Raw genomic sequence first — 13,461 nt, 5'->3', positions numbered from 1 at the left:
TAGTAATTTATAAAATAGAGAACTACCATAATAGAGTGGGCACTGTCATCTCTTGATTTTACTTTAGTTGACACCACAAATTGTATTTTTGTATTGTAATCTAATCTTACTTCATCTACTATTATAAAGTCAACTAAACTGATACTACTGATAGAAGTAAATGTGCAGAGCAAAGAACTGGTTGAACAATATTAATCAGTAATATAAATTATTGTTTTGTATTTTTCTAGGATTTGAATCAAACAATATTTGTGAGCTGAACGGTTCTGATAAAAAATTAAAAGAAGGGTCAAGATCCTCACTAAGTCCTACTAAGACATCAGATCAACACCTGAAAAGATTGAAAAGATCAAGCTCAGGTATGTCTCACAAAACTCTTCAAATAATGATGGTTTTAATCATTGTCATTTAGAAGTCATCTAACCATATTCAAAGTTGCACCGTATTTAGTTTAAAAAAGCATTAGGACAGGTTTTGCTTAGTACTGTCAATTCAGATTCAAATTGGAGTGTTCTTTTGCACATCAAGCTGTTATCAGCCAAGCATTCAAAGCTTGCTCTCTACAGGGCATCTAGGAACTGCAAGAATGGGAAATCAAATTCAAAGAATCATTGAAGTTCAGCACAGAGGCTGAATCAGGAAGTGTAAATTGTAGTAGTAAACAAAATCAGGTAATGGAAATTAAATGAGATGGACATAACAGACAGTACAAAAACTAAAATACACTACACAGAAAATACTTAAAATTGAAGGAATGAGACTGTATATTTGTTTAAAAATAAATTTCAGAGCCAGAGATAGACGATGTTAGCAAAGTTTGGGGTTGCAAAGACAAACTGATGTAAAGCTGGCGATCTGGCAGAATAAAATTAATTTTAAATGAATTAATTCAGAAAAACAGAATACTGGAAGAAAATCTTCATATGGCAGGGCAAATTTAACAAGGGGATTGATTTATTTTAATATAAAAATTGAGGAGAGACAAATTAAACTAAATGGCCAAAACACAACATATTGGAGATACTGAAATAAAATAGTAGAAATTTTCAGCATGTCAAATAAGATCTGTGGAGAGAGAAATAGTAAGTGTCTCAGCTCAATGAATTAATCATCAGAAACCTCCACCAATTCTGATGAAAGGTCACCAACTTGAAACATTAATTCTGTTTTTCTTTCCACATATGTTAACTGACCTCCTAAATATTTCCAAACTTTTCTGCTATTCTTATAAACAAAATGACATTACTTTAAAATGGTGTGTAGGAAGAGAGAGACTTCTAAGTGTACAGGTCTTCAAAGATGACAGGATTAGTTGAACAAAAGGTACACGTGATGCTGAAATATAAAATACATGAGAAAGAAAGCTGTGTTAGTTCTTTGTAAAAGGATAGTTAAGTCCCAGCTGGAGATTTGTGGCCAGGCTCCTTGTGCAATTGCTGGCAGATGTCAATTGAAGATGAATAAACTTGCCTTGACCACTCTGTAATCAGTAAACTACTTGACTCTAAACCATGGCAATCTGTTCGCACTGCCTTTTGAACATGTCTGGAAAAAATCTTGGCCCAGTGTGATATGTTAGCTCTCTCCACCTTTCCATCTTTTCCAGTGCTACCTCTGAAAATTATGAACCTTAGCATTTCTTGTGTTATATCTCCATGTTAGCAAAACATTTAGAATGCAAGGCGGAGAAAGAGAGTTAACATTTCAGATCAATAATTCTCTATTTTCATTTTAAAGTTCACTAACTGGTTTTGTGAAATCAACCTCAATTGGCCGATAAAGTCAGCGCCATGCCTAAATTACTCTGAAGAGAACGGGTTAACTGCGCTTGGTAATCTCAGTGCCTTTCTCAGGACAAGAACATCTAACTTGGCACCAAACCAGCAACACCCAATCTTTGTCACCATTGTTCCAGTAATGTGCACGACCTAGGTGGATCTTTTATGACAGTCTGCTTCTTGAAGCGAATTGTTGCCAGGCAGCAGAACGTTACTTCTTATGTGATATTAGCATGTTGTTCTGAAAAGAAGGCATGCACTGCAGTCTTGAGAAATAGCTGGCTTTATAAGGAGCCTCTAATTGTTTCCATTATACTGCTGCTGCATCAGTTAGACTGCGAGATCTAAAGGCTGTAATTAAACTCTCAGATTTGTAGCCTTGTAACATCTTCTAGCCTTGCCCAATCCAGGGGTAGAGAATGGTTGTCCTATTTGTCACCAAATTTGCAGTCTGTTTTTCTTTAAGTGTTAGTCATGTTGTAGATGGGTATCTGCTGGGTACAATAAATCTGCTATATAGCTGCCTGAAATTAAAACAAAACTGAATCCAAACTCCTAATTAAAATTATGCGTGTAACCCTTAGAGTCACACCTGTAAGTTACCACAGCAGTCTATTAATTACTTGAACTCTTAAACTCAAGGAGGAATTAATTACTTAAACTCAGTCTCAGTTAACAGAGGGAAACGGTGAAATGATTAAAAGTATGATGATTGGCAATATTAAGAAAGATAAATGAAATATGATATATATATATATATATATATATTTAGGATAAAGAAAGACTCACACTGAGGCCCCAGCCAAGTTTCTGGAGAAAGATGAAGGAGAAATTTGTCAAGGTGCTAGAAATATTATTTCAAGATTCTATTGAAAATGGATGTGTGCTGGAGTTTTTAAACGGAAAGGAAGATAGATTATGGGTAATTACACACCAACTAGCTTGGCAGCTTTGTTAGGACAATGATAAGAACCAGTACAGCACTGTAGCACAGCTTGTAGAGCCTCTGCCTTACAACATCAGAAGCCTGGGTTCAATCCTCACCTAAGGTGCAGTCTGGGTAGTTTAAACATTCTCCCTATGATTGTGTGTGTTTCCTCTGGGTGCTCTCGTTTCCTCCGACATCCCAAAGTTGTGCAAGTTGGTAGGGAAATTGGCCACTCTGAATTACCTCTGGTGTGTGTAAGTGAGTAATTGAATCTGGGAGTAGTTAGTTAGAAATTGGGGAGATTAAAACAAATGGGATCAATGTAGGATTAGTGTAAATGAATGGTTGGTGGTTAGCACAGACTCAGTAGCTGAAGGGCCTGTTTCCATGCTGTATCTCTCTACAACTCTAACCATGAATAATTCAGGATGAATATGTCATGTGTTGCGTTAATCGTTAGACGGAACCAGCTTTGTTTTCATGGAGCTACTTTCCAGGGACTTCTATAGCATGAATCAAACACAACAACACAGATGTCCCTTTGGATAGATGAATTAAAGGAATAAGAAATATTGGAAGTGATTAGGGCTATTTCTTTGGGCAGAGAATTAATTGACATAGACTGGTTGAATCAACAAACTGTTTCTTTGTGGTAATTTCCATGTATCCTTAGACAGAAGCAAACATCTCAGAAATTTCACAATAGAGTCGTTCAGTAATTATTTTTATTTTCAGGCAAATATTCATGAGATCTATGTCCTTTACTTTAGGCCACAGGCAGACTTTTTTTCACCTCTAAGGCATTTCCTCTGCATCTCCTCAGCTTTGTGCTCTATGAGTCATGCTACGTTTACATTTAGTTCTATTTAATTGCTCCCAGTTGGAGGTACTAGAGATGTTGCAGGTGATTGAGAAAGCAGGTGACACGAGAGGTGAGGTGAAACAAATTGTAACAGAAAGCACGGGACATAAAGTTCACAGAATTATCAATCACCTTGACTGCAACCCCTTTGTTATAATTTCTGTCAGAATTATTTTCCTGCTAGTCCATGAGGTAGACTTCCCTCCTTCCTGCTTAGAAACATAGAAAAATAGGTGCAGGAGTAAGCCATTCAGCCCTTCAGGCCAGCATCGCCATTCAATATGATCATGGCTGATCATCTAAAATCAGTACCCTGATCCTGGTTTTTCCCCATATCCTTTGATTCCTTTAGCCCTAACTCTCTTGAAAACATCCAGTGGATTGCCCTCCACTGCCTTCATTGGCAGAGGATTCCACAGATTCACAACTGTCGGGTTAAGATGTTTTTCCTTGTCTCAGTCCTAAATGACCTACCTCTTATTCTTAAAACGGTGACCCCTGATTCTGGACTCCCCCAACATCGGGAACATTTTCCTGCATCTAGCCTGTCCAATCCTTTAAGAATTTTATATGCTTCTATAAGATAACCTTTCATCCTTCTAAATTCCAGTGAATACAAGCCCAGCGGACCTATTCTTTCATCATATGTCAGACCCACCACCCTGGGAATTAACCTGGTGAACCTTCGCTGCACTCCCTCAATAGCAATAATGTCCTCAAATTAGGAGACCAAAATTGCACACAATGCTCCATGTGCGGTCTCACCAGGGTCCTGTACAACTGCAGAAGGACCTCCTTGCTCCTAAACTCAAATCCTCTCGCAATGAAGGCCAACATGTCATTAGCTTTTTTCATTGCCTGCTGTACCTGCATGCTTACTTTCAGTGTTCAAGAAGGAACTGCAGATGCTGGAAAATCAAAGATACACAAAAATGCTGGAGAAACTCAGCGGGTGCAGCAGCATCTATGGAGCGAAGGAAATAGAGTTTCAGGCCAAAACTCTTCTTCAGATTGATGGAGGGGGGGTTTCGGCCCGAAATGTTGCCTATTTCCTTCGCTCCATAGATGCTGCTGCATCCGCTGAGTTTCTCCAGCATTGTTGTGTAGCTGCTTACTTTCAGTGATTGATGTACAAGCACACCCAGGTCTCGTTGCACCTCCCCTTTTTACTGCATCTGCTATGCATCTGCCCACTCACCCAACCTATCCAAGTCACCCTGCAGCCTCATAGCATCCTCATTGCTCTCACACTGCCACCCAGCATTGTGTCATCTGCAAACTTGGAGATGTCACATTTAATTCCCTCATCTAAATCATTAATATATATTGTAAATAACTGGGGTCCCAGCACCAAGCCATGCGGCACCCTGTCTGTCATTCTGAAAAGGACCCATTAATTTGTCACTGCCTGCCATTATGAAAAGGGCCCATTAATTCCTACAATTTGCTTCCTGTCTGCCAACCAGTTCTCTATCCATGTCAATACCCTACCCCCAATAACATGTGCTCTAATTTTGCACACTAATCTCTTGTGGGACCTTGTCAAAGGCTTTTTGAAAGTCCAGATACACCACATCCACTTGCTCTCCCTTATCCATTCTACTTGTTACATCCTCAAAAAATTCCAGAAGTTTAATCAAGCATGATTTACCCTTCATAAATCCGTGCTGACTTTGACCGATCCTGTCACTGCTTTCCAAATGCGTGCTATAACCTCTTTAATAATCAACTCAAGCATCTTCCCCACTACCAATGTAAGGCTAACTGGTCTATAATTCCCTGTTTTCTCTCTCCCTCCTCTCTGAAAAAGTGGAGTTATATTGGCTACCCTCCAGTCCACAGGAGCGGATCCGGAGTCGAGTGAACATTGGAAAATGATCACCAATGCATCCACGATTTCTAGGGCCACCTTGAGTACTCTAGGATGCAGACCATCAGGCCCTGGGAATTTATCTGCCTTCAATCCCAACAGTGATAACATGGAAGGTGAGGACAAGGGGGACTCTGTCCTTGTAACGAGTGGGGGGATGGGGAGTGAGAGCAGAGCTGCGAGATATAAAGGAGACCCCGGTGAGAGCCTCATCTATAGTCGAAGAGGGGAACCCCCAGTCTCTAAAGAATGAGGACATCTCCGATGCCCTGGTTTGGAACACCTCATCCTGAGCGCAAATGCGGCGTAGACGGAGGAATTGGGAGTAGGGGATAGAGTCCTTACAGGAAGCAGGGTGGGAAGAAATGTAGTCCAGATAGCCATGGGAGTCAGTGGGTTTGTAGTAGATAAACTACTCACCTTCCACCTTACCAGCCGTCACATACAATAGATAATCCTCCGACATTTTCGCCACCTCCAACGGGATCCCACCACCGGCCACATCTTCCCATCTCCTCCCCTTTCGGCTTTCCGCAGAGACCGCTCCCTCCATAACTCCCTGGTCAATTTGTCCCTTCCCACCCAAACCACCCCTTCCCCTGGTACTTTCCCTTGCAACCGTTGCTTTACCTCCCCATTTGACTCCATCCAAGGACCCAAGCAGTCTTTCCAGGTGAGGCAGAGGTTCACCTGCACCTCCTCCATCTATTGCATCTGCTGTTCTAGGTGTCAACGACTTTACATTGGTAAGACCAAGTGCAGCCTTGGTGATCGCTTCGCCCAACACCTCCGCTCAGTTCCCATTAACCAACATGATCTCCCTGTAGCTCAACACTTCAACTACCCCTCCCATTCCAAATCTGACCTTTCTGTCCTGGTCCTCCTCCATGACCAGAGTGAGTCTCACCGTAAATTGGAAGAGCAGCACCTCATATTTCACTTGGGTAGTTTACAAGCCAGAGGTATGAACATTGACTTCTCCAATTGCAGGTAGTCCTTGCTTTCTCCCTCCTTCCCCTCCCCTTCCCAGCTCTCCCACAGCGTACTGTCTCCGCCTCTTCCTTTCTTCTTTCCGCCCCCCACAACAGTCTGAAGAAGGGTCTGGACCCGAAACGTCACCTATTCCTTCGCTCCATAGATGCTGTCTCACCTGCTGAGTTTCTCCAGCATTTTTGTCTATCCTGTAGCAGAAGATATTCTCGGAAAAAAAGACGAGCATTTCATTAGCAATGCGGCGAGCCAAATATTTTTCTAGTTGTTGCTTCGTATGATTGCATTGCAACTTTAGACCACAATTACATTTGTTACCTATTGGATACATACTTGATTAAAACAGGAACTAATCAGCTTGCTGGGCAATCTATTCCAATTTTTGAACGAGCCTGAAGGGTCTCGATCCGAAATGTCACCCATTCCTTCTCTCCGGAGATGCTGCCTGTCCCACTGAGTTACTCCAGGAATTTGTGTCTACCTTTGATTGAGCCTCGTTGACAACAGAAGAACTCCCAACATTTGTCCCATTTGTCTTTCATAATTAAACGAGATGAGAAGAACGTTTTTTCACACAGAAAGTGGTGAATCTCTGGAACTCTCTGCCACAGAGGGTAGTTGAGGCCAGTTCATTGGCTATATTTAAGAGGGAGTTAGATGTGGCCCTTGTGGCTAAGGGGATCAGGGGTATGGAGAGAAGGCAGGTACGGGATACTGAGTTGGATGATCAGCCATGATCATATTGAATGGCGGTGCAGGCTCGAAGGGCCGAATGGCCTACTCCTGCACCTAATTTCTATGTTTCTATGTTTCTAAAAGTAACTCACATTGGTGATTACTTTAGTCAAGAGCTATGGTGAAATTGTGGACAGAACCTACCTAGATTAGCCTTCCAGTTATTTTAAACATTAATACAAAAGATCACACAATCTCATTTTGTACAAAATTTTGTTCATGTTTAAAATACGTAAGCCTTTATGCTTTTTTGATTGAATTTAGGCAAATTGTGTTGAATAAACAATTTAACCAAGTGGAAACTACTCTTAGAATTTATTGCTTGCCAAATTTTATAGTGCACAGCAAAAAAACACATAATAATCGACAACAATGAAGCACTGACAGATTTCCAAATTGCTGTGCATGTGCAATCTGTGATGCTGTTATAAGCATAAACTAAACTACATACAAAATATTTTTTAAGACAAAAGTAGTTAAAGTGCGGAATGTGAATGGCTTGGAACCCTTTGGTAGACCACCAAGTGTCTTCCTTGAATGTTTACTAGTTCAGTATAGGCATTTTTAGGACAGCATTGTTTTATTCAGCAACTCCTTCCAGGCTGGCCAGTAGACTTGATTAGTAACTACCATTCAGTCAAAACACAGTTCTGCCTCCTCTATAGCATTCACTGTGGTAGCAGTTTGAAAGGATATCGCATTTTTACCTCAGTATTGCTTCTCGTCTTTTAGCTTCATAGCTGATTCTACATTATGTTAGGTCACTAATAATTTAGTGACAATTAGTTTTGAAAAATAATCTATGATCTTCAGGCAATCAATAGTACAGTTTTTTGTTAATTTAAATGTCCTGACCTGACATTAGATTACATGTTTAATTTATAGAAAAATGCCTGAGGACCAACTGACTTCCACCTTTGTGTCAAAACCACACTTTCAGCATTTAAAAATTGCTGAAACATCAACAAAGACAAACTTGTTTGGAGATGTTAAAGAAAACTAAAAAGGCTTCAGGTATTCTCGTCTCTGGTATGTCACTTGAAATACCTGCACAGTGGAGTTTACATGCTCTACTAGGGTCACGATTTTAGATATTTTCAGTGAATACAGTGAACAATATTATTGATGTCCATGGATGTCTGCTAAGGAGGAAAGGATGGGAGGTCGATGAATGACCACCACGAGATTCTTACTCCTAATGAAAAGTTAACACCCTGAAATGATAACTCAGTTTACTTTCCACAGTTGCTGCCTGACCTGCTGAATATTCCTCATTGTTTCTGTTATTTTAGATTTCCAGCATCTGCAGTTTTTTTGCTTTATGACCTCTAACTGCTTGCTGGGGGGATCATTGAAATTACCAAATTAGTTACATTCAGTAATGCAACTTAAATTATATATTAATGTGCTGCCAAGCAGCATTTTATGGCTCAGTAAGAAGCAATGGTGTGTGTAGATCATGGCAAGGTGCCAGCCCCAGGGTAATTTCATGTAAGAGAATGTATCACATAAAATTCTGCAGGAGATATAAGAATTCTGCAGGAGATAGAAAGAACCACACTTTCAGCATTTAAAAAAATGCTGAAACATCAACAAAGACAAACTTGTTTGGAGATGTTAGAGAAAACTAAAAAGGCTTCAGGCATTCTCATCGCTGACATGTCACTTGAAATACCTGAACAGCGGAGTTTACATGCTCTATTAGGGTCATCGATATTAAATATTTTCAGTGAATACAGTGAACAATATTATTTGGCATGAGAGAGGAGCTGGCCAAGGTCGACTGGAAATGGATCCGAGCAAGAATGACGGTGGAAGAGCAATAGCAGGAATTTCTGGGCATAATCCGGAAAATGCAGGATCATTTCATTCCAATAAGGAAGAAAGATTCTAAGGGGAGTAGGAGGCAACTGTGGCTGACAAGAAAGTTAGGAATAGAATAAAACTAAAAGAAAAGATGTATAACACAGCAAAGAGTAGCCAGAAGCCAGAGGATTGGGAAACTTTCATAGGACAACAGAAGGAAACAAAACGTGCAATACGGGCTGAAAAGATGAAGTACGAGGGGAAGCTGGCCAGGAATATAAAAAATTATAGTAAAAGCTTCTTTAGGTATGTTAAGAGAAAAAGATTGCTAAAGACAAATGTGGGTCCCTTGAAGGCAGAAACAGGTGAAATTATTGTGGAGAACAAGGAAACGGTGAAGAGTTGAACAGGTACTTTGGTTCTGTCTTCACTAAGAAAGACACAAAAAATCTCCAAGATGTACTGGAGGACAGAGGATCTAGGGAGACAGAGGATCTGAAAGAAATATGCATTTAGTGAAAAATAGTATTGGGTAGACCATATAACCATATAAACCTTATAACAATTACAGCACGGAAACAGGCCATCTCGGCCCTACAAGTCCGTGCCGATGGGGCTGAAGGTTGATAAATCCCCAGTGCCTGATGGTCTGCATCCCAGGGTACTCGAGGAGGTGGTTCTAGAAATCGTGGATGCATTGGTGATCATTTTCCAATGTTCTATAGATTCAGGATCTGTTCCTGTGGATTGGAGGGTAGCTAATGTTATTCCACTTTTCAAGAAAGGGGTGAGAGAGAAAACTGGGAATTATAGACCAGTTAACCTGACATCGATGGTGGGGAAGATGCTGGAGTCAATTGTTAAAGAAGTAACCACGGTGCATTTGGATAGCAGTAAAAGGATTGTTCCAAGTCAGCATGGATTTGTGAAGGGGAAATCCTGCTTGGTTAATATTCCAGAATATTTGAGGATGTGACAAGGGAAATGGATGAAGGAGAGCCAGTGGATGCAGTGTATCTGGACTTTCAGAAAGCCTTTAATAAGGTCCCACACAGGAGATTAGTGGGCAAAATTAGAGTACATGGTAATGGGGGATAGGGTATTAACATGGATAGAGAATTGGTTGGCAGTCAGGAAACTAAATAGGACTAAATGGGTCCCTGTCAGAATGGCAGGCTGTGACGAGTGGAGTGGTGCAAGGCTCCGTGCTGGGGCCGCAACTGTTTACAATATATATTAATGATTTAGATGATAGAATTAAAACTAACTCTAGCAAATTTGCAGATGACACAAAGCTGGGTGGCAGTGTGAACTGCGAAGAGGATGCTCGGAGGTTGCAGGGTGACTTGGACAGGTTGAGCGAGTGGGCAGATGCATTGCAGATGCACTATAATGTAGATAAATGTGAGGTTATCCACTTTGGCAGCAAGAACAAGGAGGCAGATTATTATCTCAATGGTGTCAGATTAGGAAAAAGGGAAGTACAATGAGACCTGGGTTTCCTTGTACACCAGTCACTGAAAGTAAACATGAAGGTACAGCAGGCAGTGAAGAAAGCTAATGGCATGTTGGCCTTGATAACGAGGGGATTTGAGTATAGGAGTAGGGAGGTCCTTCTGCAGTTGTACAGGGCCCTGGTGAGACCACATCTGAAGTATTGTGTGCAGTTTTGGTCTCCTAATTTGAGGAAAGAAATCCTTGCTATTGAGGTTAATCCCCGGGATGGCGGGACTGTCATATGAGGAAAGAGTGGAACGACTGGACTTGTACTCATTGGAATTTAGAAGGATGAGAGGAGATCTTATAGAAGCGTATAAAATTATAAAAGGACTGGACAAGCTAGATGCAGGAAAAATGTTCCCAATGTTGGGGGTGTCCCGAACCAGGGGTAACAATCCAAGATAATTTTTCACCCCGAGAATTGTGAATGTGTGGAATTCTCTGCAACGGAAGGCAATAGAGGCCAATTCACTGGATTAATTTAAAAGAGAGTTTTAATAGAGTTCCAGGGTTTAGCGGGATCAAGGGATATGGGGAGAAGGCAGGCACGGGTTACTGAATGTGGATGATCAGCCATGATCACAATGAATGGTGATGCAGGCTCGAAGGGCCAAATGGCCTCCGCCTGCACCTATTTTTTAAGTTTCTATGAATTCTATAATTTGTAAATGCTAGCAGATCTTTTCAGACTGAATATTTACTGAACCATCTTTCTGGTTCTACTTCCAAAAGGAAAAGGAGAGATTCCAGGCTGCATGCTCTGCAAAATGCAAGCTTAGAGACATTGAGAACTTGACATACACAAATTTTCAGAAAGATCTACATGAAAACCATGACTGGGTACAAGAAAGAGATTGAGAAATTTGTGACATGGTGTCAGGACAATAACGTCCCCCTCAATGTCAGCAAGATGAAGGAGCTAGTTATTGGCTTCAGTTCAGTTTAGTTTAGTGTCACAAGTACCGAGGTACAGTGAAAAGCTTGTTGCGTGCAAACCAGTCAATGGAAAGACAATATATGATTACAATCAAGTCGTTTACCAGTATAGGTACATGATAAGGGGATAAAGTTTAGTGCAAGGTAAAGCCAGCAAAGTCTGATCAAGGATAGTCCAAGGGTCACCAATGAGGTAGATAGCTGCCTGATAACAGCTGAGAAGAAAGGATGTATAGTGGAGTAGTCCCAATCAGCAATAATGGTGCAGATAGTGTCATAAGTCATACAGCATGGAAACAGGCCCTTCGGCCCAACTAGCCCACATCGACCAACATGTCCCATCTACATTTGTCCCATCTGCCTCCGTTTGACCCATATCCCTCTAAAATTGTCCTATCCATGTACCTGTCTAAATGTTTCTTAAATGTTGCGATGTGAAAATGGTTGAGACCTTTCAACTTCCTTGGTGTTAATATTACTGACAATCTGTTGTGGACTAACCACATTACTGTGACAGCCAAGAAGGAATAGCAACACCTCTACATCCTGAGGAGACAAAGGAAATTCAGCATGTCTCCAGTGACTCTTACAAACGTTTACACATGCACCATAGAAAGCGTACTGTTGCGTTGGATCATAGCTTGGTTTGGGAATAGTTCTGCCCAGAACCACAAGAAATTGCAGAGAGTTGTGGATGTAACCAAGTCCATCACACAGACCAGTCGTCCCACCATTGACTCCATTTACACTTCACACTGCCTCGGAAAAGCAGCCACCATAATCAAAGATGTCCCACCACTGGTCATTCCTCCTTCTCCCTGCTCTCATCCAGCAGTAGGTACAGAAGCTGGAAAGCCCACACCACCTGACCCAGGAACAACTTCATTCCCTTCATTATAAAGCTTCAGAATGGTATCCATTCCATAAGCTAGGGTACAGTTTGTTTCACCTCTACCCCATTCAGGACATTGGGCTTTGTTTAAGGAATTGAAGCAGCACAATGCTAATAACTATATTGTGCGCTCTTCCACTTTGCTCCACCAATTGTACTTGTAATACCAGATCTTTTGGATAGCATGCAAAGCAAAGCTTTACGCTGTACCTCAGTAAACATGACAGTAAAAATAGTAAAGCATTTTGACCTGCTGCTACATTGACCTTCATATATCAATCTCACTTATGAGCACCGATCACTTGAGCTATCATCACTACTTGTCATGCCTACAGATAACGCACAATGATTCACCACATGGTGGTTTCACATCTGAAGTATTCTCCACTGTGCATGGAATGCTGTTGGATGCCAATTCAGGTCAAATAGAAAGATAACTGACAGACATTTTGCTCTGCACATCAATCTGACTTGATGTGAACGAAAAAAGCCCACGGCATACATATTCACGGTGAGGAGTCATGTTAGAAGTCCATCATATATCATCAGCTTCCTCAAGATCAGATGAGATTGTGGAATGATGAGAAAGTAAACCAAGAGAAGGAACACTGGGTGTGAGCACATTGTCATCCGCAACAATCGCTGTGCCATTGCTAAGTACTGACTCTGTGGAACTGCAGTCTGCCTTCTTCAGTCTGAAAATGGGTTTCAAACCGAATCGTCACCTACTTATGTTCTGCAGGGATGCTGTCTGACCTGCTGAATTACTCCAGCACTTTGTGTTCTTTTGTGTCTTTTGTGCATCTGCAGTTCTTTGTTTCTGCTGTTTGCCATTGCTGGCAATGGTTCTGTACCACATTTCCTGTAAGGAAGAGGGAAGGTTTTGCAATTTGTTTGGGTGTTGTGCCTGCCTTAACTGAAATAGAACTGATATTAGAAATGAATATTATAGCATTGTGAGGATATTGTATAGTTTTATTACATGTGCGGTGGAGTCGTAATAGTATGAAGCAATGCGAGAGTGTAACGCTGGAATTTGTTGATGTATTTACTGAACGTGACACTGTGCATTAAATAGTTTGCAGTTCTACATCTAGATTCAGACTTGGATGAGAATGTAGGGAATAACACCCAAATTGGTAGAATCACATATAATGAAGAAGG

At 41.0% G+C, this 13,461-nt stretch overlaps 1 protein-coding gene across 2 annotated transcripts in view; it reads left to right on the top strand.

Annotated features, from left to right (window-relative positions):
• Window positions 1–13,461, top strand: part of LOC129696330 (putative Polycomb group protein ASXL3) — a 188,686-nt gene that overhangs the window by 121,265 nt on the left and 53,960 nt on the right. For both annotated transcript variants that reach the window (XM_055634149.1, XM_055634148.1), the window contains one exon: window positions 231–359. In XM_055634149.1, coding sequence (XP_055490124.1) covers window positions 231–359 — 129 coding nt within the window. The remainder of the gene's footprint in view (window positions 1–230; window positions 360–13,461) is intronic.

The sequence above is a fragment of the Leucoraja erinacea genome, chromosome 4 (assembly GCF_028641065.1).
Source record: "Leucoraja erinacea ecotype New England chromosome 4, Leri_hhj_1, whole genome shotgun sequence".
Taxonomy (NCBI): Eukaryota; Metazoa; Chordata; class Chondrichthyes; order Rajiformes; family Rajidae; genus Leucoraja; species Leucoraja erinaceus.
This window is presented reverse-complemented; position numbering and strand designations above follow the sequence as displayed.